Source organism: Ostrinia nubilalis, chromosome 17 (assembly GCF_963855985.1).
Source record: "Ostrinia nubilalis chromosome 17, ilOstNubi1.1, whole genome shotgun sequence".
NCBI lineage: Eukaryota > Metazoa > Arthropoda > Insecta > Lepidoptera > Crambidae > Ostrinia > Ostrinia nubilalis.
This window is the reverse complement of record NC_087104.1, coordinates 5,782,916-5,810,468: the sequence shown is the minus strand read 5'-3', so window position 1 is coordinate 5,810,468 and position 27,553 is coordinate 5,782,916. Positions and strand designations below refer to the sequence as shown.

Genomic DNA, 27,553 nt, shown 5'->3' with positions numbered 1-27,553 from the left:
AGAAACATATAAAAGGTTAATTATACCTACTCGTATGTCATACGATGCAAATATTATAAGGATCGAAGGTGAACGAATTTTTTAAGTTGTTATTTATTTAAATTCTCCCATAAGTGCCTAGATAAGTAAAGTTTTAAAAATAACAAAAATAATACCTACTCATTGTAATACAAATAAAATTAACCACCTTACAAGAGTGTGAACTCATAGAGCACCAATTTCAGTACCACAGTAACTTCTTTGCTATTGAATTTTCAGTCACGTTAAATTAAAGATTCAGTCATGATGATTCCACGGCTAAAGTGAAATAACAACTAAAGCCAAGCAAATATCATTGACAGTCTTACTTATTAACATAAAACCGGAATAATTATTCTTATCCAACGATAAAAAGACATTGGCCCACGCCACAGCCTTCATTATAACAATGGCAAGCTAACTCTGTTCACAGTAATTAGTGTAAAAATTTTATTCACGATTCGCAGCGTAAAAATGACTCCAGTAACACGAGGTGCAAGATAAATGAGATATTTATTTAAAAGTGGTGTCGTCGCCGGTAAGGCCCATGTTATCGCAACAGCGGCGATGCGAGCGACTCGTATGCACGCATAGCGCGCGACACCTACCTGAATTTTATAGCTCAAGATTTTGGACACATTCGGAAAGTCACAGCCCACTGGGCGGACACGGGGACGAAAAATAAAAAATGAACGCGAGCACTGAAAAAATATACAGCGTCTCAGAACTGACCAACTCGAAAATGCTGCTGACGAAAAACATCAAGAAAGGAACATGGATGGAGAAATCGAAAAGTATATTGAAAGGTCTGAAATGCTTCTTCCGCGAAACAACCGTGGAGCCGTGCTTGTTTGTTTACATGCTGTGCACTTCACTTTCATCGATGGCAGTGCAGAATATGCACTTGGAGAAATCGTGCCGAGTGCACTATGACTTCGGGGACGACGTGTGCGACCGGATAAGGGACCTCAACACGACCGGTCTGGAGGCGGAGCTGAATCAAGTGCAAGCGCTCGTAGCCACGGTGATGGCTTGGAAGTTCCCTCTGCAGACGGCGATACCGGCGGTTCTAGTTTTGTTCGTCGGCGCGTGGAGCGACAAGTACAAAAAACGGAAAATCTGCATACTCTTCCCGTTCGTCGGGGAGATTATAACGAACTCGGGACTACTTTTAGCGACGTACTACTTCAAGGAGCTGTCTCTACAGGCGACGGCTCTCATAGAAGCGCTGCCGGCCGCGCTGACTGGCAGCTACATAATTATTTTTATGGGAATGTACAGCTTCATGGCTGACCGGACTACAGTGGAAAACAGGACGTTTCGTTTGGGGATAGTGACGATATTTGTCAGTTTCGGGACTCCGACTGGAACGGCTTTGAGCGGTGTTCTGTTACGCGCACTGGGATACTACGGCGTGTTTTCGTTGTTATTGTGTTTACATGTTTTTTCTTTTGTTTACGGTATATTCAAACTCGAAGATGTGGTGACTGAGGATAGTAATGTGGTGCAAGATGAGACAAACAGAAACAAGTGTGTGAAACTATTCAGTGATGTGTTCGGGCTCGTGTGCAATACTGTTTTGGTTGCCCTGCGACCTAGAGCTATGAATGGACGTATGCAAATATTTTTGGTCATCGCTTTATACCTCATCATGGTGGGACCACTGTATGGTAAGTACCAAATAGCATGTTGGTTAATTAAATATTTTTTTAATAAATTAACTAAACATATTACTTTCAAATAATTCATGAAGTTGTTTCGCGAGTATGTAAAACCTAATCAGTGTTGGTTATCAAGCACAATAAAATAATGCACTAACATTATTGTTAAATAAAATACTATTTAATCAAGAAATGCTTATGAAAACGTACTTACTTTAATAATTTTGAGTTATCCAGATCGACAAAACAGAGTTCAAATATTTAGCGATGACTTTATGACGAATTGTATTAGGATTTTAACCGACTTAAAACATTATGTCATTCAATATCACAGGTTAAAGAGTTTCTAATTTGAATAAGGTATGAGAGCTTTGCTTAAAAAAAACATTTCTTTACTTTTAATCCACAACGAGGATGCTCTTGGTCTGAATCTCTCTCAACTTATGAAAAGTAATTTTTATTTCAGTAGTAGACAGTTTGACACCATACCCCAATAATTCGATACCACAACTTTTTTTAAAATACCCCTCATTCTGGTCTTAAAAACTTAATTAATTTTAAATTAACTGTAAATTACGATTTTTGGTCGCATTGTAATTGAAAAAAGTAGTTTAATTGAGTTGACAAAATAGTGACGTCACTTGCTTGTAGTGCCATACAAAATCTATGGGAGAGTTTCGTTTTGACAGTTTTAAAAAGTACGTCAATTGATTGGTGGTGTCAACATGTCTATTGTAAACAAACACTATTTATTTTTAACGCCCGTATACACAATCATTACTATGAGGTCTCAATGCTGTGCGTTCGATTTGCTGCTTCACTTGCAAGCATCGTTTGTGAATACAGGCGTAAGTTACTTTTTTAAGTTACGTATTATTTTAATGACTTTTAAATAACATGTATACTAGCAAAATTAAATATAGTACTCTCAAATCAGAGTCCATGTCGAAACGAGCATAGAACCTTGTGCTACTCAGTATTTAGGTGAGCTAGTCACTAATATGCAATTCAATTAGGTGCGCATGTGAATTTTAATAGGTAAATCTGCGAATGTAATGCCGAATGAAAATTGTCAGGCCTAAGTTTGCATATAAAGGATAATCTTTATTGCATAAATTATTATGGTGATTTTTACAATAAACGCTCTTGCAGTTTTCAAATCAAATCAAAAATATTTATTCAATTTAGGTCAATATTTTGGGCACGCACTACAAAAATAAGTAAAAAAGCCCAAGGGGCACTTTACATGTCTCCTTATTTTTGGACCCTACCAGCGCTTCGAGACAAAATTGGCAAGTGCAGAGAAGAAATGCCGGAACAAACTCATTTCAGTCGTAGATTCTGTAACAACGCTGAAATCTGGACCCAATTTCATAGGTTCTAAACAAATATTGAAATAAATTTAATTGTTGAAATTAAACCAATCAATTGAAATGATTACAGTCCATGTTTTCACTTGAATTGTGTTTTGAGTTTCTTTCTGTGAAAGATAATTATTTTTTGAAGTAGGTGAAAATGATGAAGTAGGTGACAACTGAAAATGATCAGCTGATAATCCGTTCTTAATTTTTTTGCAAAAATTGATTCTTAGATACTTAAGTTTTATTTATATTTTGTATAAGTAGGTTGGTAAAAAAAGGAAACTTTTTTTTCATTAAAAGGGTTTGATACTGCATTAAAAATAAGGTTTTCGCTTATACAGAATAGAAAATGTGCATACTTATACCCCCTTATTACAAAAAGTTAGTCTCAGTTTGAACCCCGGTTAAAATTGACAGGGTTTAACTTTTTTGTAATATATAGAGTTTAAACACCCAGAAACAACATCATTACAGTACATTGTCAGTATCATTGATTACGTCCTTAGAAAAGACTTAGGGTTTTTTTTATTATTAAAAAAAATATATTTTTACCTTATTTTCATAACTGTACATGTAAGATACCTACCTAGCGGATATACCAAAGGTAAACACGTACCTACAGGTGGTTGACTAGTTCACCTTGCCCATCATGCACTAGTGAAAGGTAATTCGCATTGCAATCGAATATTTGTTGGACAGCCTTGTGATTGCGGGTTCGAATCTCACTGGGAGCAAATGTTAGTGTCATGAGCATATCTAGTTTTGAGCTCTTCATAACTAAAAACTAGTTATAGTGTACTTAAGCTCAGTTGCACCACCTAACTTTGACCGTAACTAAACGATAACCGGTATTTTTTGTGTGAAGTTTGACAGATTTTTGACGTTTGTCAAAGTTAAAGTAAGATGGTGCAACACAGTCTTAATCTGCAAAAATTTCTAAGCAATTGTAAGTCAATAAATACTGACTTTGACATTGAATTTTTGCGGCCTTGTGTGTTTTTAAAGGAAGATTCTCGTATCTCGTTTATTATAAATACCTACTTACTTGTTAAAAACAAGTGCCATTGAAGATACCAACATTACCTGCTTATCTTCAAAAACGTTTACCTATTCTACCGAATTTAACGAGGAAGGAAGTTCATTGAATGCCATATACCTTCCAATGTCGACCAACTTGTTGTTGTAGAAAATACAAAGTAGGTAGATAGTAGACCTTCTTAACAAAAATAAAGATTTTAAGAAGAGACGGGTCGATGTATGCTGACTCATAAAAACGACGTATTATGTAGGGGAGACCTAGGAGAGTTGTGACAGAGGTGAGTTGTGACAAGGACGATTTCTCCTTACTTAATATAGTTAGGAAGCTGGAAAAAATGCTTGTTTGTCGCTTTTAAGACGCTCTTCTTGACTAAGTACCTGCGGCCGGCGCACGAGACACGGTTACTTAAATATGACGTATGTGTACAAAAAAATGCGAAAAGTAAGTTTTTCGTCAAAATTTTATTTCAATTTATATCATGTTTTAGTAAATGTGCACTGTTGTGTTATTTTTTCTCAAGTTGCATGGTTATTCAGGTCTCAAAATGTAGCACTGATATTTTGTATGCGCATCGTGTTTAGAAAATAAAAAATATTTTTCGAACCAAGTCGTCATTTTAAACACCTAGGAGAGTTGTGACAGCCTGTCACAACTCTCCTAGCTTACTTAATTTTTCTGATGGACCATTTCCACGATGTTTTTAGATGTTTTTTTGTGTGTTAGTAGGTTCATAATTTGTATAATTGCCTGCTGCTACTTTTTTGATTCTGAATGCCTAATAACTATACATGAATGCCATATAGAGGAACTGCTTACTGGAGTCGAAATATAGGACCTGGTTTATGAAGTGATTAGGTTAAAAAGGGTTAAAGTTTAAGATATGCTGCGACCTCTTACAATCTAAACTTGTCAAGATATATTAAAAAGAAAGAGGCTTATCAAGTAAACCCAGAAGGCGAAGCTCCGTCTATGGATTATACCACCGCGACTATTTTATTTTTACAGAAGAAGAAGAAAATATATTAAGTGACTAGGTATATTAGCTAAAAAATATAATTAAAAAAAATCCAGTGCCGTGGGAGAAAAATAAAAGCTGGAGAAATGTGGCTCAATCTGTGTAACAACATCCTATAACTATTTGTTTTAATTGTTACTAAAGGATGATTAAAGTACTTTTTTGCTAAAAAAACATATTTGATTGAGTATTATGGTATTTTTATATCTAATAGATGAAATACAATGCTGTCACAACTCACCTCGGTACCTGTCACAACTTACCTCGGTGGTAGGAGAGTTGTGACAGAGGGATTGGTCTAAGATTTTGGTGATTTTCTTAGAAACCCTAACACTTTAGTTAACTTTGGTGATTGTTTTAAAAACAGAAGGAACGGCGCTACATTAATTTGTATGATTCATAGCTGTCGAATGATTTTTGAGCGAGATATGGCCCCTAAAGTAAAAATTGTCACAACTCTCCTAGGTCTCCCCTATGCCCCAATGGTAATGCACAGTGCATACGCCCCTCTCAATTTTCCCGAACGCCACATAAGTAGAAGTAGTGTGAATATACCTTTAGTCTGAGGAAAATCACGTCTAGGATCGAATAATTATCGTTCGTTCGTTCGTTCGTTTCAGCCGAAAGACGTCCACTGCTGGACAAAGGCCTCCCCCAAGGATTTCCACGAATAATTATATTATATAATTATTCGATCTAATTATATTTAGGTATACAATCTCCAATTTACCTTAGAAGGTTAGTATGCATCCCAGTAGCTTCAACTTGACTTACTGCGATTAATATCTGACACAAAAAGTAAGTAATTTACGCTCGTATTCACTAACGATGCTTACTTAAAAGTGAAGCAGCAAAACGAACGCGCAGCGTTGAATAGAGCTCTGTGATTGGTGTATGTGTCATCCTGTGCGTCCACGCACACTTGGAGACCTCATAGTATGCTTTGTGAATACGGGCGTTAGTATAGGTACCTAATGCTTATACAGGGTGTTAGGTAAATGGGTATATAAGCCGACACTTGCCCATGTTAACATGGGCTTATAAATGGTATGATGAAGTCAGAAAGATATCATCATTTTAATTTTTTTAATTTTCAAACAAAATATTTTTTTTTAAATCCGATTTGTATGAAAATTAAAATAATTAAAATGAAGGTTATCAATTTTCTGACTTCGCCATACCATTTATATGCCCATGTTAACATGGGCTAGTGTCGGCTCATATACCCATTTACCTAACACCCTGTTTAATTTTGATGCAATATTGGACTGTCGAAAGAACGCTTGTTCGAACCCCATTTATCATCAGGCCATAACAGTCTCCACTATCAGGAGCGTGACCACCAGACCAATGTAGAATTTCCTACATGAAACATTTAATTTTATAGGTGACAAATTCTTTCAGTCTTCGATTTTCAGTCTTCGTTTTTCAGCTGCTGCTGCTGCTTCTTACCAATCTGTATCTCTGGTTAATTTATTATTCTGGCTGAGAACAAGCCTTATTGGGGTGGTTTTACATTTGGATTGTGATAATTTTTCTATTTTCATTTTTAGAGACAATATTAACTTAGTAAATCTTTAAGACTATCTTATCTTTACCCGCTATAAGGGGATTTACGAAAGAGATGTCATCAATATTATGCAAACAAGGCTCTTTTAAATATTTTGCTTTTCAAATGAAATTGCAATCTCCCATTTTAAGTTTCTCTGGACTTTTTAAGTGGGTAGGTACTAAGTCAAATAAAATAAAAACAGAAACGAATGTAAAAGTGTCAATAAGTACGGGTATTAAAGTAATTGTATTTGTCTCGTAGGCATTACAGAAAAAAACAACATACCTCGTAGTAGGTATTGGCAAACAAAGCATTCAACCGGATCATGCTGAAAACAACGATAGAGACATATTTTACAATTTAACAATGAGAAAAAAGGTGAACGAAACTTAAGACTGTAATAAAGGCACGCTGACGTCAGTCATTAACATTATGGCTGACTTTACATGCATACCTAATTAAAGTGAAATATCTACCTATGTCACAGTGTAAGTGTAACTTTTCTAAAAAGACAGCTATTATAATATTGATTTGAAGATTTATATGAATTTATATTAAAAAGTATTCTTCTCATTTTATTTTAACGTTGTTAAAAGCCCTGTTGTTTTGTTAGCATTGCATTACCAAAGTGAAAAATAAAATTGGAAGCTCATATTCTACGTAGATCTTTGAAAAATCCTTTATTTTTATTTTGTCAGCTACTTAAATTGTTTTAAAATACTATAAAACAAAGTTGTTTGTTTGTCAGTGTCAATAAGGTTTGTGGACCGACAGAGCTACAAACGAACCAAAGATTCGGGATTTTTATTAAAGTAACTGCTAAGCATAGAGCCTACTGCTTCCAATTCTCTTGTAGAGAGCCTTAATGTCATTAACCTTCCACAAAATAGAAGATTTCGCTCAAGTATGCCATTGGCATTTTCCTTAAACTTCTTTATAATTCTACTATCGAATGAACTGATTTACTGTCATTGGGACCCATAACGAATATTAATTGTACAGGAAATTGGAATTTTTTGCATTTTTAGTGTTAAGGCTTGGTATTTCTGCTAAAGTAGGTATTTCGCGCTGTCAAAATCTGCGCGCGCAATTCTTCGCCGAAGACAGCGCGCCAAAGAGCTCTCGCGGCTACACAGTATAGAAATATGCAGTTTAGAAATACGCAGTTGGTTAGGTTAGGTTGACTTCCTTACGGCGGAGGGGTCAGAGGAGGCGACAGTATGATCGCCTCCAGTTTCCTCTCCTCGGTGATGGCCAGCGGGCCGGGGGCGTGGGGGCGCCCTCGCCTGCATTGCACAGGCCACCACCACCGTCGGACGGGAACAGCTGTGTGCTCCTAGCTGCTCCCGTCGCCCCCCGTCCTGGGGGGCCTGTAGGGCCCGCCGTGTAGGCGGGCAATCGCCGGGAGGGACTGTGGTAGTGAAGGCTTTGTCCGGAATCCCACAGTTCCTTCCCACTTAAGGCGAATGACGGAGCACCGGGGTCTTTTTAGTGGGTATGCCTTTGTCCTTCTGACTTGGTGAGCCCCACATAACCTACCCTGTCCCCGCAGGATAGGTATGCAATTCAATGCATTTTTTCCCCGAAAAAAAAAAAAAAAAAAAAAAAAAAAGGTTGACTTCCTTCCGTTCAAGCGTCACACTCACAGCACTTTCTAATACAAATCATATCCAAGTGATACAAATTAAAACAACTTTCAAAATTTTTGGGAATATTATTTTAGAATCGAATAAATATAGAATATAACTGCCAAAGTAAACACGGTTCAAAGAGGCGTGGCGTCACCCGACCTTCCGGAAGTTCCGCGCCGGCTAAAAGAATTTCAAGATTACGTCACCCGACCTATCGGTAGATCCTCGGGAGCTTGAGCGATTGGAAAAACATTTTATGATCAGTTACTCGTAGTAGCGATTATTTAGAGCTTGGATAATAAATTATAGTTGTTGCAATTCACAAAGCTTTGCATGTGGTTAATTACATTAATCAGTACACGCATCAATTTTGTTCAGTCTTTTTGTTTATTAATAAATAAAAATATCATACTAAAATTGCATACATATTTGTTTGTATTGGTCTGGGTGTTTTTTTCCATAATTTATGTATAACGTATGTACGGGGCTCTGTATCGAAAATCACTATGAGCAATAAGCATCACACACGGTTACCTGGAGTGCATTACCGCAGCAAAATTTTTATAAATGTTGTGCTTTAGAGAGTCGAGAGTATAGCAGATAATTAGTTAGATCAAATTATAGTTTTAAAGTTATTAGGAAAAAACATGTTTTTGGCTAAAAGATTCTTCTATCTTGCAGTTTAGACTTTTATTACAGACCTCAGACAGTATTTTTGGAAACCTTTTACGCATGGTGGAGGAAGGGACGCTCTAGAGACTCAAGTCTAGAAGGAGTCACATGAACTCCAAGTTTTAAATCCGTTGACATCTGCTGCATCTGCCATCTTTTTGGCTAGAAGATTCTTCTATCTTGCAGCTTAGACCTTTAGCTACAGACCTTAGACAGTATTTTTGTGAAAATTCTTACGCATGGTGGAGGAAGGGATGCTCTAGACACTCAAGTCTACAAGGAGTCACATCAACTCCAGTTTTAAATCCGTTGACATCTGCTGCATCTGCCATCTTTTTGGTTAGAAGATTCTTCCATCTTGCAGCGTAGACCTTTAGCTACAGATCTTAGACAGTATTTTTGTGAAAATTCTTACGCATGGTGGAGGAAGGGACGCTCTAGACACTCAAGTCTACAAGGAGTCACATGAACTCCAGTTTTAAATCCGTTGACTTTTATTTTTTATTATTTATTTGTGTCAGTGTGCTCTTCTAAAGAGTGTAAGTCGATTGTATGTAGGTACTATTAAAATGTAATTTTAACTCATTGGTTTTGTCTCATATTTGAGGAATGTACTATGTATCATGAGTAGAGTCTTCGTTTAACAGGATGCGAACGATTTAAATTTCAATAGGTACACAAAATTGATAATTTTTAATTATCAAAATTTTTTAAGCTCTCTTCAGTAACACTGATATTATTATACTGTGACTCATCAAAGTCATCATTGTCAAAAATATTGACAAATCGCGAACTGTCACGGCCAAAAAACTGACACGCGTCCGTCCTCCGTAAGCGCCACCGCGCGACTGATTGAGATGTCCAAGCCGTCATGGACGATTTTTTCCACATTTTTTAACATAGTAACTAAATAAGACGCAATATAAAAATTTCATCCGTTAAAAGCCCTCAAGTTATTTCTGAACTTTAGTTTAGTAAAAGATTTAGAATCTCAAATCGCTTATTTTAAAAATAAAACCATAAATAGAAACCGAATAGAGGTAACTTTGGGAATTTATTCTATCGAGTCAACTTCATCAAATCGTGTTTCCATCCGTTAATAGCCCTAGAAAATATCCTCAACTATGCCCAATAAAAATCTTAGCCTTTAATTTTACTGTTTAGTACCTCAAAAATGAAAAATGAAAACCTCATTTTCGCCATTTTCTCTGCTACCCGGCCTTAAATGTGTCTAGACAAAAAAGTCGTTGGAACTTTTTTGGCAGTAAGTGTCTATAGGATTAAATTGATTTGTGTTAGTGGTTAAATCCACCAAGGAAATGAGAGGGGGGAGACATCTAAATAGGCCGGAAAATATTTTTTAGGTACTCTATGTGTTAATTTTCATCCACATATTCTAAGAAGAAGATTTAAACGAAAGTACAATGTATAAACAATAAACATAATGACTTTAATTTTTTTTTCCTCTGGTCTTCGCTGGGTGAATAAGTATTTTACATCAAGTCACATAGAAAAAATGAAGATTTGTAGAAAAATGTTACTGGAAAATTATATTTTTTTGTGAGAAAATCTTAAATTGAACTTTGAACTATAATCTGTCTAAGATACCACAGCTAGTAGGGTTAGCAAAACAAAAAGTAGGTAGATATACATCAAACAGGTGATTCTACTGACTCAATAAGCATCCGACTAGCAATCAAGGCTTTATAAATGCCGACTGTTCATCTCAAGTACAGTCGACGGCATATCAAGCCAAAACTCGACCATCTTTATGCATTTGTAATAGGTACTATTTTGCAGGGATGTTATGGATATCCGTAACCGAAACTATCGGATATCTGAAATCAAAAAATATCCGAAACCGTAACCGTAACCGATTCAAAAGTCTCGGATAGTTTCGGATGTTGGCAGTTCAAATAGTTTTTTTGATAGCATTATAAATGTAAATGCATAACAGTCTGATTTACCTTTATAATGCCATCTAGTTCCAATTTTTATTATTTTATTACTTTTTATTCGAAAGTGTGCGGCCATGAATGAACCGTGTTGGACAACTATTGCAATTAATGCGTTCTTAAGCACAGATATCCGTAAGCGTAACCGAAACCGAAATAAAAAAATATCCGTAACCGTAAATATCCGTAACCGTATCCATAACCGAAACTACATATCCATAACATCCCTACTTTGTTGGAAGTATTTTGCTGTCGACTGTACCTGGCCGCAGTAAACTTGAATGGGATATGCTATTAGCGTGTTCGTAGCAGTTTTGTATGAACATTTCAATGGAGATTCATCGAAATGTCATACGATTGAACTATGGATGGGGGTCAAGGAAAAAGTCTTTATTATGTAGCTTTTATCCCACACAATCAGCCGATTGGCATACCAGACTACATGTCAGAGCTTAGGTCGCGAGTTCGATTCCCGCTTAATACAAACATTTGAAAGAAAAAAGAACTCAAATAACATTACATAAATAAGAAATTTATCAAAGGTGACACATAAAAATAATTTGGTGCATGAACAAATATTATTATCTGAATTTGAATCTGTATTAGTTTGGATTAGGTCTGTATTAGTCTGGATCTGTATTAGTTTGGATCTAGCGGCATGACCCGGCTTTGCATGGGTAGGTATTTAACAACATGATAAAAATTATAAATTAAAAAATATCATAGTTAGGAAACAATTTGGATTTCTGGGAAATAATTTTCGAAATCGGTTCAAAAAAGTACCTGTTAGAAAGAGTTACATATAGAGATTGCAAATATTCGATAGTTTTCTATTTCGAATATTCGAATATTTTTTCAGTGATATTCGAATATTATTCGAATATTCGAATACTTTGAAAAAAAATAAAAAGTACTTAAATTATCAATGTTTTATTGCTGGTTTTATTGCTTTAGGAACTATATTTTAACTATTTAACAATATAGTTTTTAAAAGAGTTATAAAATTCTCATCATCATCATCATTTCAGCCATAGGAAGTCCACTGCTGAACATAGGCCTCTCCCAATGACCTCCACAATGACTGGTTGGCAGCGGCCTGTATCCAGCGCCTTCCCGCTACCTATATGAAGTCTTCGGTCCACCTTTGTGGGTGAACGTCCCACGCTGCGCTTTTTGGTACGTGGCCTCCACTTCAGAACCTTGCTACCCCATCGGCCATCATTTCAGCGTACTATGTGATCTGCCTATTGCCACTTCTGCTTGCTAATCCGTCGGGCTATGTCAGCGACTTTAGTTCGTTTACGGATCTCCTCATTTCTGATTCAATCTCGTAAAGAAACACTGAGCATAGCCCTCCCCATAGCACGCTGTGCAATTTTGAGCTTATTTATAAAGCCCATTGTAAGAGCACGTTTCCGAGCCGTGTGCCATCACTGGTAGAGGTAACTCACTGATTGAAGAATTTCGTCTTTAGGCACTGAGGTGTTTGGACGAAAAGATGTTGTATAGTTTCCTGAACGCTGCCCAGCCGAGTTGGATTCGACGATTGACCTTTTTCTCAAAATTTAATCTACCTAGCCGAATCGTTTGTCAGAGGAAGTACTTGTCAACACAGCACAACAGTCTCGAGAATCGAGCTCCAACCGAAACATGGACGTTGGACCTAAGATTCGTTTTGTCCATGTTCATCCGAAGGCCTGCCTGTTGAGACTCGATTAAGGTCTTCGAGTATTGTGCCGAGGTCTTCAAGCGATTCTGCCATGACCACAATATCGTCAGCAAACCGAAGCTGAGTGATGTATTCGCTATTGAAAGGTAATTATGCCTAATCCTTTCCATTCAAACAGCTTGAAAGCGTCTTCCAATGCAGCGGTAAATGGTTTCGGAGATATAACATCTCTCTGCCTCACGCCTCGCTGCAGAGGAATCGCCCTCGTGCTCTGCTCCTGTACTCGGCTCGACATGGTAGCGTTTCTGTACAGGCATTTCGGCATCTCGATATACCGATAGTCAATACGGCACCGCTAAAGAGACTGCAGCACTGCCTAAGTATCGATCGAATCAAAGGCCTTCTCATAGTCTAAGAAAAGCATCACCACGCTTCTATCACATGCCTCTGGCGTTGTTCCTTAGAGTAAGACGGAACGAGTTTCGGTATTCCACCCGCGTTCAGAAGCTCTCAGGTTATTCCGTCATCACTCGATGCCTTGCTGTTCTTTAGCTGTTTGAGAGCCTTCCTAATCAATCTCGTATAGGCTGATATACGGGATGTCTTTGGTATGGTGTCGCGTTAACCTAGCTCTTGCATCTGTTGCGGAGTTATTAACAGGTTTGGAGGTATGTAGCTGTCCATAAATCTTTTCGATCTCACCCAGAACCTCGGCTTTTGTTGACGTTACCGTCCGCCGTCTTCAGCATCGTTAGCTGACTTTGCACAATACTTGTCTCTTTCAGGTAATTTGGAACCTTGGTTTCGCAAGACAACTTTGTGTTCACCAATGAAGTCGGAAGCATCAATGACTAGTTCTTTTAGTTGGTGATATGTTTTTGATGCCTTCGACCACATTTACAAACACTAAGTCGTCTTCGTTCTATCTGTTCTGTTTATTTTTTTAATATTCGAATATTCGAATACATGTTAATTTACTATTCGAATATTAAATTCGGAATCTAAATTCGAATATTCGAATATTCGAATATTCGATTGCAACCCCTAGTTACATATCACTGAACGACCTGAAACTTTATCGGGCACCGTGATTCTGCTGGCCCTTAGTATGGTACAACGTACGAGTGTTATGATTTGAGAGATTATGTAACTTAAATAATATTATTATGGTCTCTATTTTTAGATGTGTGAAAAAACATAAAAAATTCGAGAACAAGACGAAATGAATTAAACAGTTTAAGTTTTTTATTTTCCTTGATAATACATGGAGACAGATCTTTTAATTTTCATGTGAAGATATAATCTTCCAAATTAATGAGTGATGGACAACAGAAATTAGCATAATTGTATTTAACTCCATTATTTATCTCTTAAGAAATTTTAAAATGGCTGTGCGATCCAAAAAGGTCCCCTTTAATATTATTTTCAAGGTTACTTTTTGTTTCTTCGTTTTTGATAACGACATAAATACGCGTAGTTATTTCATATTTTAAGTTATTCACATAATTTACGATGTAAATGAATGGAAAATACCAGATGTGAGAAACACTTACCTACACGAGTTTTATTTGTAAGACAATTTATTTCAAGAACTTGGTGTTTTTAAGTTACCTAAGTAGGTAGCTAGCATGTTGCTTGTAGAAAGAAGGTTCCGTAATTTTTTGCATAGTGGTAGGCATTTGTTTTATTCCTATGTACGCACTTTATAAATTAGATAACCCCTTGTCTAACTTTAAAAAATATTAACTCGCAACAAACTTATATTATTTACCTTCCTTTTCTACCCTGCTACATAACTGCTCGTTCCCACCGCCAACTATTGTGTAGCTAGGATCTACCTACAGAATGACCGCCAATAAAAACCCAACCAGTGATAGTCAAGTTCGTCCGGGGGAAAGTTAAACGTTATTGGACCCGCAACAAACATAATCGGAAGAGTTCGAAGTTAAGAAAAGGAGGGTAATGTTACCATGTATGCCATTTTTACCAATTTTCTTTATTTTGTCCTACAGGTGACTCTCAAGTGAGCTACTTATACGCCCGTCGCAAGTTCCAGCTCAACGAGGTCGAGTACAGCATCTATGGAACTGTGAACATCCTCCTTGGATTAGTAGGTGAGTGGAGGCAACATTTAAACACACAGGGTGATTTTGTTATTAGTGTCCATATTTTTAGGAGAGCGTCTCGGAATCATTAACTTACCTACTCGATTTACGTAAAAAAAAAACAAGCATTTCTTTTTTTTCATATTTCATTATTTTTATCCGCTGCACGCGGTTTCAAAATTGGCTCACGTAATTCTAGTTTCGAACTTCTGGAATCGGCAGTTCGACACTGGAACCGTTAGAGCCAGCTAGTAGGGTTTCTCAAACTTTACAAACCCCTGTAAAAGTTCCAGGTGACAGCGAACCATTTGACTAGCTAATTAACCGAAAATAATAAAAGTGACTATTGAAGAAAATAAGGTTTCAATTTAAATAAAAGGTACCAAATACTTGCACCGAATAATTTTATACTTTTTCTTTCTTTCTTTCAAATAAAGTGCAATGAAATGACGTCTTTTTAATATTGATGCTGTTTCTGATGGTGTGCTTGTTTCTTGTCGCAAAATGGAGTCAATTTTAGGAGTAATTTTAGACAATATTAATTCTACCACCATCACGTAAATCTTGTCGTGAACTGCCGTGTACAATGGCGAACCTCTAGGGGTCTGCGAACCCCACTTTGAGAAACCCTGCGTTAGACTATCGTCACCTTTTAAGCTCAGTTTCCATAGAGCTTTCAGTTTTTATGACACTCAATTAAGTAGCCAAATGAATACTTCTTTACTCATGTGCTGTGGCGCCGGTTAACTGTCTTTACCTAATTTAGGGTACATTAGGTAGGTGACAGTACGTTTACAATAAAGATCTTAAAAATTCAGAGCAAAAGTTTCGGTGATTAGTGAAACTTCGATCTCATAAGAGTATATTAAATTTTTGTTCGATCGCAGAGTTTCGATACATTGTAAATTGATGTGACGTCTCAGAATCTTTATCCATTGTAAGAAAAATGAAACATTTTATTAGCATCTTTTAAATAAAATGTCACTTTACGACCAAACACACAAATTGCACATTTTAAAACCTGATGCACTTTTTTCCTTATCCAAATCTGGGTTTTTTGGCAGAAATTTTAAAGGCTTTTAGCAAATCGGTGCTATATTCCTTTTTATTTCATTTGATGATTCAGTTCGGATACCAATTGAAAATATTTTAAGAATTAGTAAGATGTTTTTGTCTTTAAAAAGTTCGAAGAAACGAATGAATGAGACGGCTTTAAGCTTTAACTTCTAAACACGATGGCAGACTCTCGCAATACAATTCAACGATGATTCTCACCAAAACTACGTAGAGACTCTTTATTGCACACTAGAGCAAAACTAACACTTTGATTACAGGAAGAACATTGAATTTAATAAGTTTACTTATTACTACATATCATACGAGCAAACAAAGTCGCTTTCCTGTCTGCCTGTCCCTACGTATGCTTAGATCCTTAAAACTACGCAACGGATTTTGATGCGGTTTTTTTTTATTAAATAGAGTGATTCGAGATCAAGTTTTTAAGTATAATACATTGTACCTGAGCGAAGCAGGGGCGGTCGCTAATTTCCATACAAATTAGCACTCTACCTTGGTGACAATTTATGAACCAATGAATTATATTATTACCACAATTCAAAATATACTCGTAGTTCTTGTATAGTAAAATAGCAAAGTGAAAGTTCTTAAATTGTAGGCAATTTAAGAACGTCGTAGGCAACGTAAGCAATAAACATATTATTATTAGACTTTTTCTTGTAAAATAGCGTCTACTTCAACCACGTCTTTGACTTTTTTTACTGTTTAAGATTTTTTTATTATACTCCAAATGTATGTAAGTGCCAATCACACTAACCTTTATGAATCTTACACATTTGCCCCCAGCGAGAATCGAACCCAAGACCTTAAACATTTTATTCTGATCCCACACAGATGAACTGGACAAAAAGTTGATCTTTAAGGTACAAGCATTTACCACATTTATGCCCTGAAGTAATTAATTGTCGTTCCTTCAATGATTCTCACCTCCCCGGCTTTTAGCGAAGGCATTGATGTAAAACGATATAAATGAAGAAATATTAATTTTTATTCCTTAAATAATACACTGGTTGGGAAACAAAAAACGAAGACGCACACCAAAGGTTTTTCGTTTTTTGACTCGTTAAACTTTTTCAACTGAACATTTTATGACTCTCGAATTTAAATTGATCCTCTTAATAATATTTTATTAGGTCTTTAAATTTAGTAAGATATCTTCTGGCTTCCTTCATTTGCATTTGAGTCACTTTTATACGGGTACGAAATTGTTTTTTGCGGTAAGTATTTTTTTCTTAATTCCGAGTTTCAAGTTTCTTGCCGCTCACTTTTTTTTTTAAATATGAGGAAGTTTCTTTTGGTAGCTCTTGTAGAAGACGAATACAGCTGTATCTATTTGTAACATCTTGTAAATGTCTATAAAAATGTTACTATATACTTACGAACGAATACGAATTTCAAGCTCAACTCCGCGACTAGTAACAATGGATACTTACTTGCTACTTTTTGCATTTGCATTGTCTTTCAAGTTTACATTTTATGGACCTTGTCTCTATTAAGTTAATTGTTTTAATACCCTAAAATACCTACATCGTTAACATCCTCAATTAAGACGAGTAAACACAAACCAATATAATAAATGTTTAATTTTGTTCAAGTTCATGACTTTGGCTGAGTTGCACCACCTAACTTTAACGGTAACTATGACGATAACCGGTACTTTTTGTATGGAGTTTGACAGATTTTTGACGTTTGTCAAAGTTAAAGTAAGATGGTGCAACTCAGCCTTGCGTTTTTTATCATCGCACGGATTTATCTTAATTTTTAATTACTGTACAGTATTTCAAATTTTATTTTATTCTGCTAATATTGAAGTAAATGTTAAGAGCGTTTACGCGAAGCGCGGCGTTTCAAGGGGCATCATTGGAAATGATTCGCGCGCGGCGTTTTCTAATAGTTTTCAAATGTTTATAGCAAAACAATAACAATGAATTAAATATAGTTTCAAAGTAAATATTTTAAAGAAGATGTTGTTTTATTATATTAAGCTATTTTTATGTTGAATAAAGGAAGAATATTGGTGAAAAAATTGGTGATAACTATTTGCCCAAGGATCTATGCTATAGGATATAAATGTTTTTTAAATCGTTTTCACAGTATTTTTATAAAAATTTCAGCTTGTAAACTGACGCTAAAGTGGAAATTTACAAAACCTGTGTGGACTTATCTTGATAGAATTCTTAAATACTAAACTAATCGCAATATTTTCTCAATTAACTATTTAGACGACGAAATTGCCTAACTATTTATGCCTATAACATATTTGTAGTATTACTGGTTAATGATTGTAACGAGTTGAAAAAGTACTGTTTTTGCGCCAAACGGCGTAAACGCTCTTAAAACTTATATAAAGTAAATTAGTGTCATTGTTATTACAGTGTGACATTTTATTTTTAAAGGAAAGTAGGTTACACTACATTGCATAATCCTCGAAGAAGATAACTTTGGAAATTAAGAGTTGTAACACTTTATAAATTACTGGAGATATTGTAAGGAAATGATAACGCTTGGACTGATGGCATTTCTTATGTTACTTTTACAATTTATTGTACATCAAGTATTGTAATGTAGGTACCACATATTTTATTTGTAAAGACATTGTAAGTATTTTTATTGGAAGTAATCCCAAGTGAAATCAAATAAGTTGCTTATATTGAGTTATAGACTTACAGGAAAGCATTAGTTACAGATACATTTAAAACCAGAAATTGACTACTCGTGCGGTTAGGTACTGAAATTCTTTAATTAAGCGTAAAAAGCAACCTACCTAGCGCAATGTACCTACGCTGGTGCATTACGTGTTTTTTTTCATATGAGCTTGTTATGCCTTGTAAAAGGTCCTATTGGATTACTCCAGTTGCAAGACGGTGTGCTATTTTAGAAATCAAAATTAAACGGAAAAATTTAAGTGACGATTTCAGCAAGGTCATCTCAAAATGTTACGTAATAAGCTTCAGCAGTACATGTCTTATAACTGAAATGATAATGATGTTGATCAGTTACTAACTAAAGTTAAAATACCTCTACATATTGCCAAACTTACAGTTGATGCTCAAGTAGTAACTAAATTGAATAAAATCTTATCTTACAGATACTTCAAACCGGTTCCACAAAGTCGATGTAATTGAAAGGCCATCTTTGAGCGAATCGACATAAAATTGCATTATTAAAATCATCGCTTCATCTTTAATGCGTAAGATAATAATTACACTCATGCCTATGAGATAACCCACATTAATTATCTCTGCTTAGCCGATTCGTGTCATTTGCTGAAGTTTTCGTATCTAAGGTTAAGGTCGTCTTCGATAAGAACTGCATAATGTGTGTCACGAATACAGCAAATTGTGCTGTACCAACCAAAAATTAAAGTCGGTTTTTGAGGTAGAGAAAGCTTTCCGAGAAATCTGTAGCATGCCTACTTGAGATTCGTTCGTGAAATAATCTGTATTGATATACGCAGTTTAATTTGTGTTGCAACATTGACCAATGTCACACTAATTACGCGTTCGTTCGTTCGTTTCAGACAAATGACTTCCACTGCTGGACAAAGGCCTCCCCCAAGGTTTTCCATTACGACAGGTTATGTCCTGCGCTGCCCGCATTCAGTGGCTTCCCACGACCTTCACCAGATCATCGGTCCACCTAGTGGGGAGTAAATTACGCCTTAAGAAACTTGGGGGTTGTATCTGAATAATATCCCACCAAAAACAATTTATTGTAAAATGTTGCTAAGACAAGACCGTACTTGCACTATCAAAAACTTATCAAGTTTCATGTAGAGCCAATCATCTAACTCTACACGCCCTAAATTTACACCATAGTCAAAATATGTGGCATCATCACCATCATTTCAGCTACAAGACGTCCACTGCTGAACATAGGCCTCCCCGAAATGTGGTATGGCAGATACAAAGAAGAACGGTCACGCCCCATACAAAAAAAACCCAGACCCGACAGAAACGAGACATACCTCAGTTTTTTTGTCATGTCTTAATTAGTTAAATTATATATTTTTTATATTCGAATTCTATGTATAACACCAAAATATTACCCTTTGTTTTTGTTTAGGCGTTATACAAAAACTAATACTAAATGCTTATTTATCACCAAAATTGGTAAATGTATGTACCTAAATGTCTATTACAGCTGCTATGGAATGTATCTAGGTGACCTGGAGATACAACCGGATTATACAGGGTGGTTATACATATGGAACGATAAGTGATCTCACTCGATTATTTCTAAACTATACAAGATATCGAAAAACTAGTTACTGATTCTGAAAGTGCTTCACGAGCTCTTTCAAATGGTACCAATAATAGGGTACAGATTATGGAAGCTGGTAACATTGAATTTTTGGATTTTGTAACTTATTATTTTTTCCACTCTGTATAATCCGGGTCACCTAGATACATTCCATAGCAGCTGTAATAGACATTTAGGTACATACATTTACCAATTTTGGTGATAAATAGGCATTTTGTATTAGTTTTTGTATAACGCCTAAACAAAAACAAAGAGTAATATTTTGGTGTTATACATAGATTTCGAATATAAAAAATATATCGCACACCTAGATCTAAACTGAGACAACTCAAAAAAGGGCATTTTTCAGGAGGCGAAAAAAACGTATTACTACATTTTTTGTTAGGGAAGTTATGAAACTCAGTTTTATTTTGGATTATTGATAGGCTGTGAAAGGACCCTGTATATAAACTGGGTCAAAAAATCTATTCTTTTTACCTTCAATCGCAGTTTTTTTAGTTGTTACATTTTAGGAGAATGACTTTGTATAAATATTAAAGTACATTTAGACTTGAATCAGTTTTTTTTGGACATTTTGAGATTTGAGTTCTCCTTTTCCACTCTTAAAATTTGTATATCGTGCCATTTAACTTGATTCCGATTTTCGTCTAAAACCAAATTAGTTGCCCACATTTTTTGCAAGATTTTAGTGTCATAAAGCTTTTCAAATGTCATCTCTTCCACGTTCTTTTGTCCTCTGTATTTCAAAATTTCAAGATGTGACTGAGTCCTCTTCCTGCACTATTAAAGTGGTTTTCATTGAATGTTTCGATATCCTAAATGATCAATTTAGGAATTGTTTGAGAAAACAGTTCATTTTGAACACGATCTGGATCAGCATAAGAGATATAAATGAAGATTTCATGACATGGTGAACATGATAGGTGTTTGAGTTTCTTCAGCCACCTTTTCTTAGCATCAGCCGATCGATATGTTTATTTATTAATTTATTTACTTATTATAGACCTTTTTTCTACATTATTTTATATTTCTACATTATAAAGAAGGTTTTATCTCTTGTGCAGACAACAGAATATCAGACTATACACTTGTATTACAACTACATAAGTTACTACAGTGTTTAACTTGAAGTGCTGTCGTCTGTACATTGCCTTTTAATTATCTTTACACTGCTCTCTTAAAATATTTACAAGAAAACGACCCAGCATAATTTTTTTCGGAAAATAACAATAATATCCACTGTAAGTTTTGCTTATCCAACAATAGTAAGTTAACTCAAAACACTCTTCTCAAACAAAACAGGAGATAGTTTGAATAAAACTAACACTATTTAGAAACAGGGATTATCATACTGTACCTGATTTTAGGTGAAATATGCAAAACTACACGTTGTGTATAGAAAAACATTGAAATGAAATTTGTTCCAACAAAACTACGCCAACTTGAAATTCACAAGTTGATTCATGAAAACCAACTCAACTCAAAATAGTAACAAAATATAAGTTGCTTTATCAAACAAAACTGGAACAAGTCAAAATGTTTTGGTTAACTATTGCAGAACAATTCATTTATACTGTTACTACTCAAATTAACTCATTATATATTTTCTGCTTTACTGTAACAAATCTAAATATCCGCGTTTTCGTTTATTTTAATACGTGCACTCTCTGATACTAGCGAAGGTCAACTGACAAAACGCTTGTTTAGGTGGAAGGGGTTGACAAGCGTTGATTCAACAAAAGTAAGTTATCGCCATCTAGCGGCAAATGGATTAAGGCTTTATTAAACCTGTTATGTTGGAAAGATGCGTATGATAACCGAGTATTTAAATACAAGTATAAGTCAAAATTGACAATTTTTGAGTTGTTTCAGTTTAGATCTAGGTGTGCGATATAATTTAACTAATTAAGACATGACAAAAAAACTGAGGTATGTCTCGTTTCTGTCGGGCCTGGGTCACAGATGACCGTTCTTCTTACAATGACAATAAAATAAATTAATGAATGACAATCGCCTGTATTATAAATGTGTTTACAACTGATGTAATGACATAAACTTTGATCCGAATAGGTACACAGTTAGACACAACATTTAGGTTACATAACAATGTCATATTGGCACAGGGCAAATGACATCAAATTCAAATACATAACGTACAATTGCATCATAAATGCATACTATTACGTGATAGTATCACATACTTTACATTAATCTAGTCCGTGGTATAGGCATCTCCTTTTTAAATAGTTTTAGTACTTTTTCAGTAAGGAAGGGGTTTGTATTACTTTTAAAAAATTGTCTACATTCTTCGTATTAAATTCAATCCAAGTAGCTGGTACTATTCAACCTTCAATCAGCAATCGACTATTTGTCAACGAAGCACACGACTGTCGTGCTCTGCGTGCCCAAACAACTGCACGCAGGAAGATTTAATGAATGCTACTGACAACGCCACTCTTGTAGCGGAGTTTTGGGCTGAAACTGTGTAGGTTTGTTGTCGACACGACCAAGAAGAGGAAGAACCTTCAATGGTTGGGATTCACAGGCCGCCACGCTGCATAATATTCTAGTACAGCTACAGGATTTGCAGTCGGGTTCCTTCTTTGGGTCAGTTAACCCATCATGCATCGTGCATGTGATGTTTTATTGCATCACATGCACGTTGGCCAGTCTTTGTCATTTCTTCATCATCATCATCATCTCAGCCATAGGACGACGTCTACTGCGGAACATAGGCCTCCCCCAATGATTTTCACGTCGCCTGGTTGATAGCTGTCTGCATGCATTACTTATTTATTAATAGGGGCTTCCTTTTCGAATCCATTTTGGATGGGGGCTCTACGATAAAGACCTGTTTTTTTTGCTTTCTAAGAATAGCACAGAGTCAATCTACGAGGTGAGGACTTTAGACTAATGCTTTCATTTCTTCTCCAGGAACGGTCTTCTGCATATCAGTCCTCAGCAAGCAGATGAAAGTGCAGGACAGCGCTATCGGCGGCCTCGCTGGTATGAGCAGGATAGCCTCATGCTTCGTGTTTGCGTTTGCGCCGAACCGTTCTTGGTACTACTCGGCGCCAGTGTTCAACATCTTCAGCCATACTGGCCTGACTGCTGTAAGATCTATCGCCACGAAGAGTGTTCCTACTGAGGAGATCGGTAAGATTTAGTTATTCAAATTTTCAATAATATATTTCTTCACAAATCCTTCTTTCCTTCAGTCAATGCTATTCCATCATCAGCCTTAAACAGTCCCCTGCTGGTCAAACTCCTCTCCCAATAAATGCCATATTACCGTGTCTTCGGCTTGTTATTGGTATGTTTTTTGAAAAACGTGTTTTTCTTTTTCAAAAACTGTGATCAACACCATTCTGTCCTTTCCCGAGACTCAAACTATCTCTATACCAAAGAAGAAGACAAACTATCTTTATACTAATGTCCCACTTCCGACGATATATAAAAGGCTCAATAGTTTCATGAAAAGGATTCATTCTTAATGTAATATTTACTTGCAGCAAAACTGAGCGCATTGCTTGGAGTGACAGAAGCGCTGGCGCCTTCCATCTACATGCCAACTTCTAGTTACATCTACATCTCGACTATAGACAACTTTCCTGGGGCATTCTACCTGTTTGACGCTGCACTTACAATTCTAGCTCTGGGATTTTTCGCGTAAGTGAAGTTCGAAAATTGCAAAGACCATAAATAATTACGATTAAAAGTTTGGAAAATAAGAAAGGGTTGAATAGACCAGTTGTATTCAGCTCAAAAGCAAAAAAGTTCTGCTCCACTTTAATCGTATAGAGCTATCATAATACAGAGTTAGGCCCGGTTTTTTGATTCGTAGTTAAAATAACCAATGGTCAAATTTGACAGATGTCAAATGACAAGTGGTTAAATATCAGAGAAAAATGTTTTTCGAACAATGGTTAGCTTGAGTTTTAGTACATTTTTTAACTATTTGTTTACATTTTGTTAATATTTAACCATTAGTAGCAAAATTTAACAATTAGTTATTTTAACTAAGAATCAAAAAACTGGGCCTTAATGCAACTATATTGGTTACTAGCGGCCGCCCGCAACTTCGTAGGGTAAACCGTATAGCTATTGCCCACTTAAAGATTTCAAACACATTGAGATGAAAAATTAAAGAAAGTATTTTAATTATAGACCATTTATGACTTTTTTCTTATAACTCAATAAACTGTTAAACAGAATATTAACAGTTTTTAGTTAAAACTTACGTAACTTAGAAAATATTGAAATAAATTTAAAATCCTCCAAAAAGTACAGTCATTGCCCATTACTTACACTAATTGCCCACATCAAAGCACAGTAATTGCCCAGTATCTTAAAACAAAATAATCAATTTTAAAATGACAAAATAGGCTTTAAATAAACAAAACAAAACATTAAACTTAAATTCTAGTAGTACAGTCTTCAAAATTTCAAAATAAATTGCGTTTGGCCTTATTAACATAAATATTATCAAATATTTCTTGAGCTGATGTTGATGAGTCAGAATCGGTAGGTAGAGACAGAATCATCTACTTCAAAACATAGATGACGCAAAAATTTGAATTTTATATGTAAATTTTATATGTATTTTTTTTTTATCTTCTTTGATATCAGTTCAAGTGGTTCCTCAGAATGTTCAATTAGCTGTTGGTTATTCTTCCCTAAAGTTGTATCTATTTCCTTACAATTAACATTTTCAGTAGTAGATTTAACGTAGGTTTTTCATTTTTTGTATTTGCGTTTGAATTTTTATCAATTTTTTCAAGCCAAACCATATTTTTCAGCAATTTATCTTGAAGATAAATTATTGGATACATCTTGTACAGCTTCGATCGCTTTTTGCAAATTTTCTATGCTATATTGGACTTTTGGAGTCTTTGGCATACTGAAAATGAAACATTAAAAGCCATTTCAATATTGATGCCTGTAAATTGCAAAACAAGTCTAGCAATGAGCAACTTAAACACTGCTACTGCATGGTGGCAACACTCTAATAATAATTGCCCTGGGCAATAACTATACATTAACATATGGCAATAACTGAAATGATGGTGGGCAATAACTAAAAATATACAGATTTACGTGCAGTGATTACCCACCGTTAAAATGACCGTTAGAAATCAAATTTTATCAGTTATTTTCATTGATAATGAAGAAAACACTTATAATTTCATCATGACTATACACCATTAGTTGAATATTAAATAACTTGGAAAAAAAATTAACCTCTAAGCAAGTAATTCCTTAGTAAAATTGTTAAATTCTTTACCTGTTTGAGTAACATTTTCACCCGTCTTGACAAAATCCGCCATAACTGTTTTTTTTTAGTGTTTCCTATTGTAAATTTTAAATCTACTGTACATTGATCACGGAGCCATCTACTTAGTAAATTCAAATCTAACTAGAGTGATTCAAAGTCAGCACCTGACAATATTATTCTTAAAGCGGGCAATCACTACCAGTGGGCAATCACTCTCTGGTTTACCCTACGCGTTAATCCCGTTTTACCCCCTTATGGGGTGGAGTTTTGTGAAATCATTTCTTAGCGGATGCCTACCTACGTCATATCATCTACCTGCATGCCAAATTTCAGCCCGATCCGTCCAGTGGTTTGGGCTGTGCGTCTATAGATCACTATGTCAGTCAGTCAGTCAGTCACCTTTGAGTTATATTATATTTAGATGTGCACTTGTGGTGCAATAAGGACAGACACTTATTATGCCCCGTTTTTACCATTTTAATTTTATTTTACGAGTCACAAAAATAATGGTGAAAACGGGCATTCAACTTATGTTTATTTGTCTGGGCCTTAAACTGCTATACCTGCTTACATATTTTGTAAATATGCAACTGACGCACATCACCATTTAAATAGTTATAAACACCAAATAAATGATTGCACAATCTCGATAACAATTTATGGGAAATATTATTATTTTTGTATCACAAGTAGGTATAACAAAATTAAATAACAGATAATGTAACTGATACATAGGTACGAGTAAATAAATCATCAATGAGTTTCAGATAGCATTGTGAAAGTAAACATTTTCATAGCAATTCGTATATTTACCAACACTAGACCCTGTGTTGCACCATCTTAGATAACTCCATACAAAAACACCGGTTATAATAATACATAGTTACGGTTAAAATTCAGTTGGTGGAACTGAAGCTAAGTTTTTATGTGTACAAAATAATATTTTATGTTCTTCTTTTTCCAGAATGATCTTCGTGCTGGTAAGAAGAAGGAACAAAGATACAGTTACTGATCCAAAGAAGAAAGAAGAGTTTGCCAGAACTAACGAAGTTTCGAGGTTTTAGTTGTTCCCAGTGTCATAAAAACTGTAGATTTTGCAACAGTCAAGTCTTAAGTATGTAAATACTAAATACAATATGATAGAGTGAGATAACTACGTATATTATTATGATCTCGAATTATTTTGTCTGGTGGGAATTTTTTGCTTAGTTCTCGACATTTTCAAAGAAAAAAATAGGTGTTAGTTTTAAATGATCAACTTTACCATTAATGAATCTGCCACAATATTTAGACTAAGAATTAACATAGAAAAAGTCGAATCTTTTACAGGACGACAAAACCTTTAATAACGAAAATACGATAATAAGCTCCAAATATGATTCAGGCCTTTAAAATGTTCAAGTGGGTCGTGGTGTGGGTCTGTCTACATCCCGTACAGACAGGTCACGGTTGGCCACCAGATCCATCTGGAGATAGGATGATGATGCCATCACCCTACGTGCTATATTTTCTTTACTTTTATGGAAGAATAATAGGTAACTTTATATTCCAACTTTACACAAATATAATGTAAATAATATTAGCTAGCTATATTAAATTACTTAGTATAAGTTTATGTAGGTACTTAGTCTGCTTCTTTTCTTTTTAGCCTCTCCCATAACATCACAGAACACCATCTCATTAACGTATAAATATTTTATTTTACCGACTTTTTGGCTAAGACAAACATAAAAGAGACTTAATTACTTAATTATTTATTTACTTCCAAAGAATGTATCCAAATTAATGTTATAAACAAGTACTGAGAACAAAATTTTGTATAAAATGAAAGTTGGTTGCACTCGTGAATAAATTTGCGGCGCCAGCGCATGAACAAAGTCGCAATTATTTTTATTGTTTTTAAACTTTATACCGAAAGTAATAAAATTGATATTCCTTTTGTAGGTTGCACACTTTCACTGAGATTTCACCTACCAAGTGACAAATACAATGACAGGGTCTGCTTAAATTGTATTAAATTTTAATGTAAACATTAAATTAAATTAAGGATGTCAGTACTTTGTCGATAAGGTCAATTTAAAGCAAAAGATCACTAGTTTTAAATAGAAAAGAGAAGGTCCATAATGTATAGACCAAAAACCCAAAATCGATTCTGTTTTTTTTTTACCATCTCCTTTGATTATTAGTTTTTAGGTAAGATAAAACCTCCGCCATACGATTGCTGGTCTACCAATATTATTGTTGTTAATTAATTTTATCT

The 27,553-nt window shown here is 35.3% G+C and overlaps 1 protein-coding gene and 1 long non-coding RNA gene across 2 annotated transcripts; both read left to right on the top strand.

Moving 5' to 3' along the window:
• Nucleotides 1–420: 420 nt before the first annotated feature.
• LOC135079937 (proton-coupled folate transporter-like) lies at nt 421–27,553 on the top strand. Its single transcript, XM_063974580.1, has 5 exons — nt 421–1,688; nt 14,586–14,687; nt 22,953–23,174; nt 23,531–23,687; nt 26,258–27,553. The coding sequence occupies exons 1-5, from the start codon at nt 707–709 to the stop codon at nt 26,355–26,357; spliced, it is 1,563 nt and encodes a 520-aa protein (XP_063830650.1). The 5' UTR covers nt 421–706; the 3' UTR covers nt 26,358–27,553.
• On the top strand, nt 7,680–8,701 carry LOC135079955 (uncharacterized). Its single transcript, XR_010258925.1, has 2 exons — nt 7,680–7,825; nt 8,260–8,701. It is a non-coding gene; the product is annotated as an uncharacterized LOC135079955 (long non-coding RNA).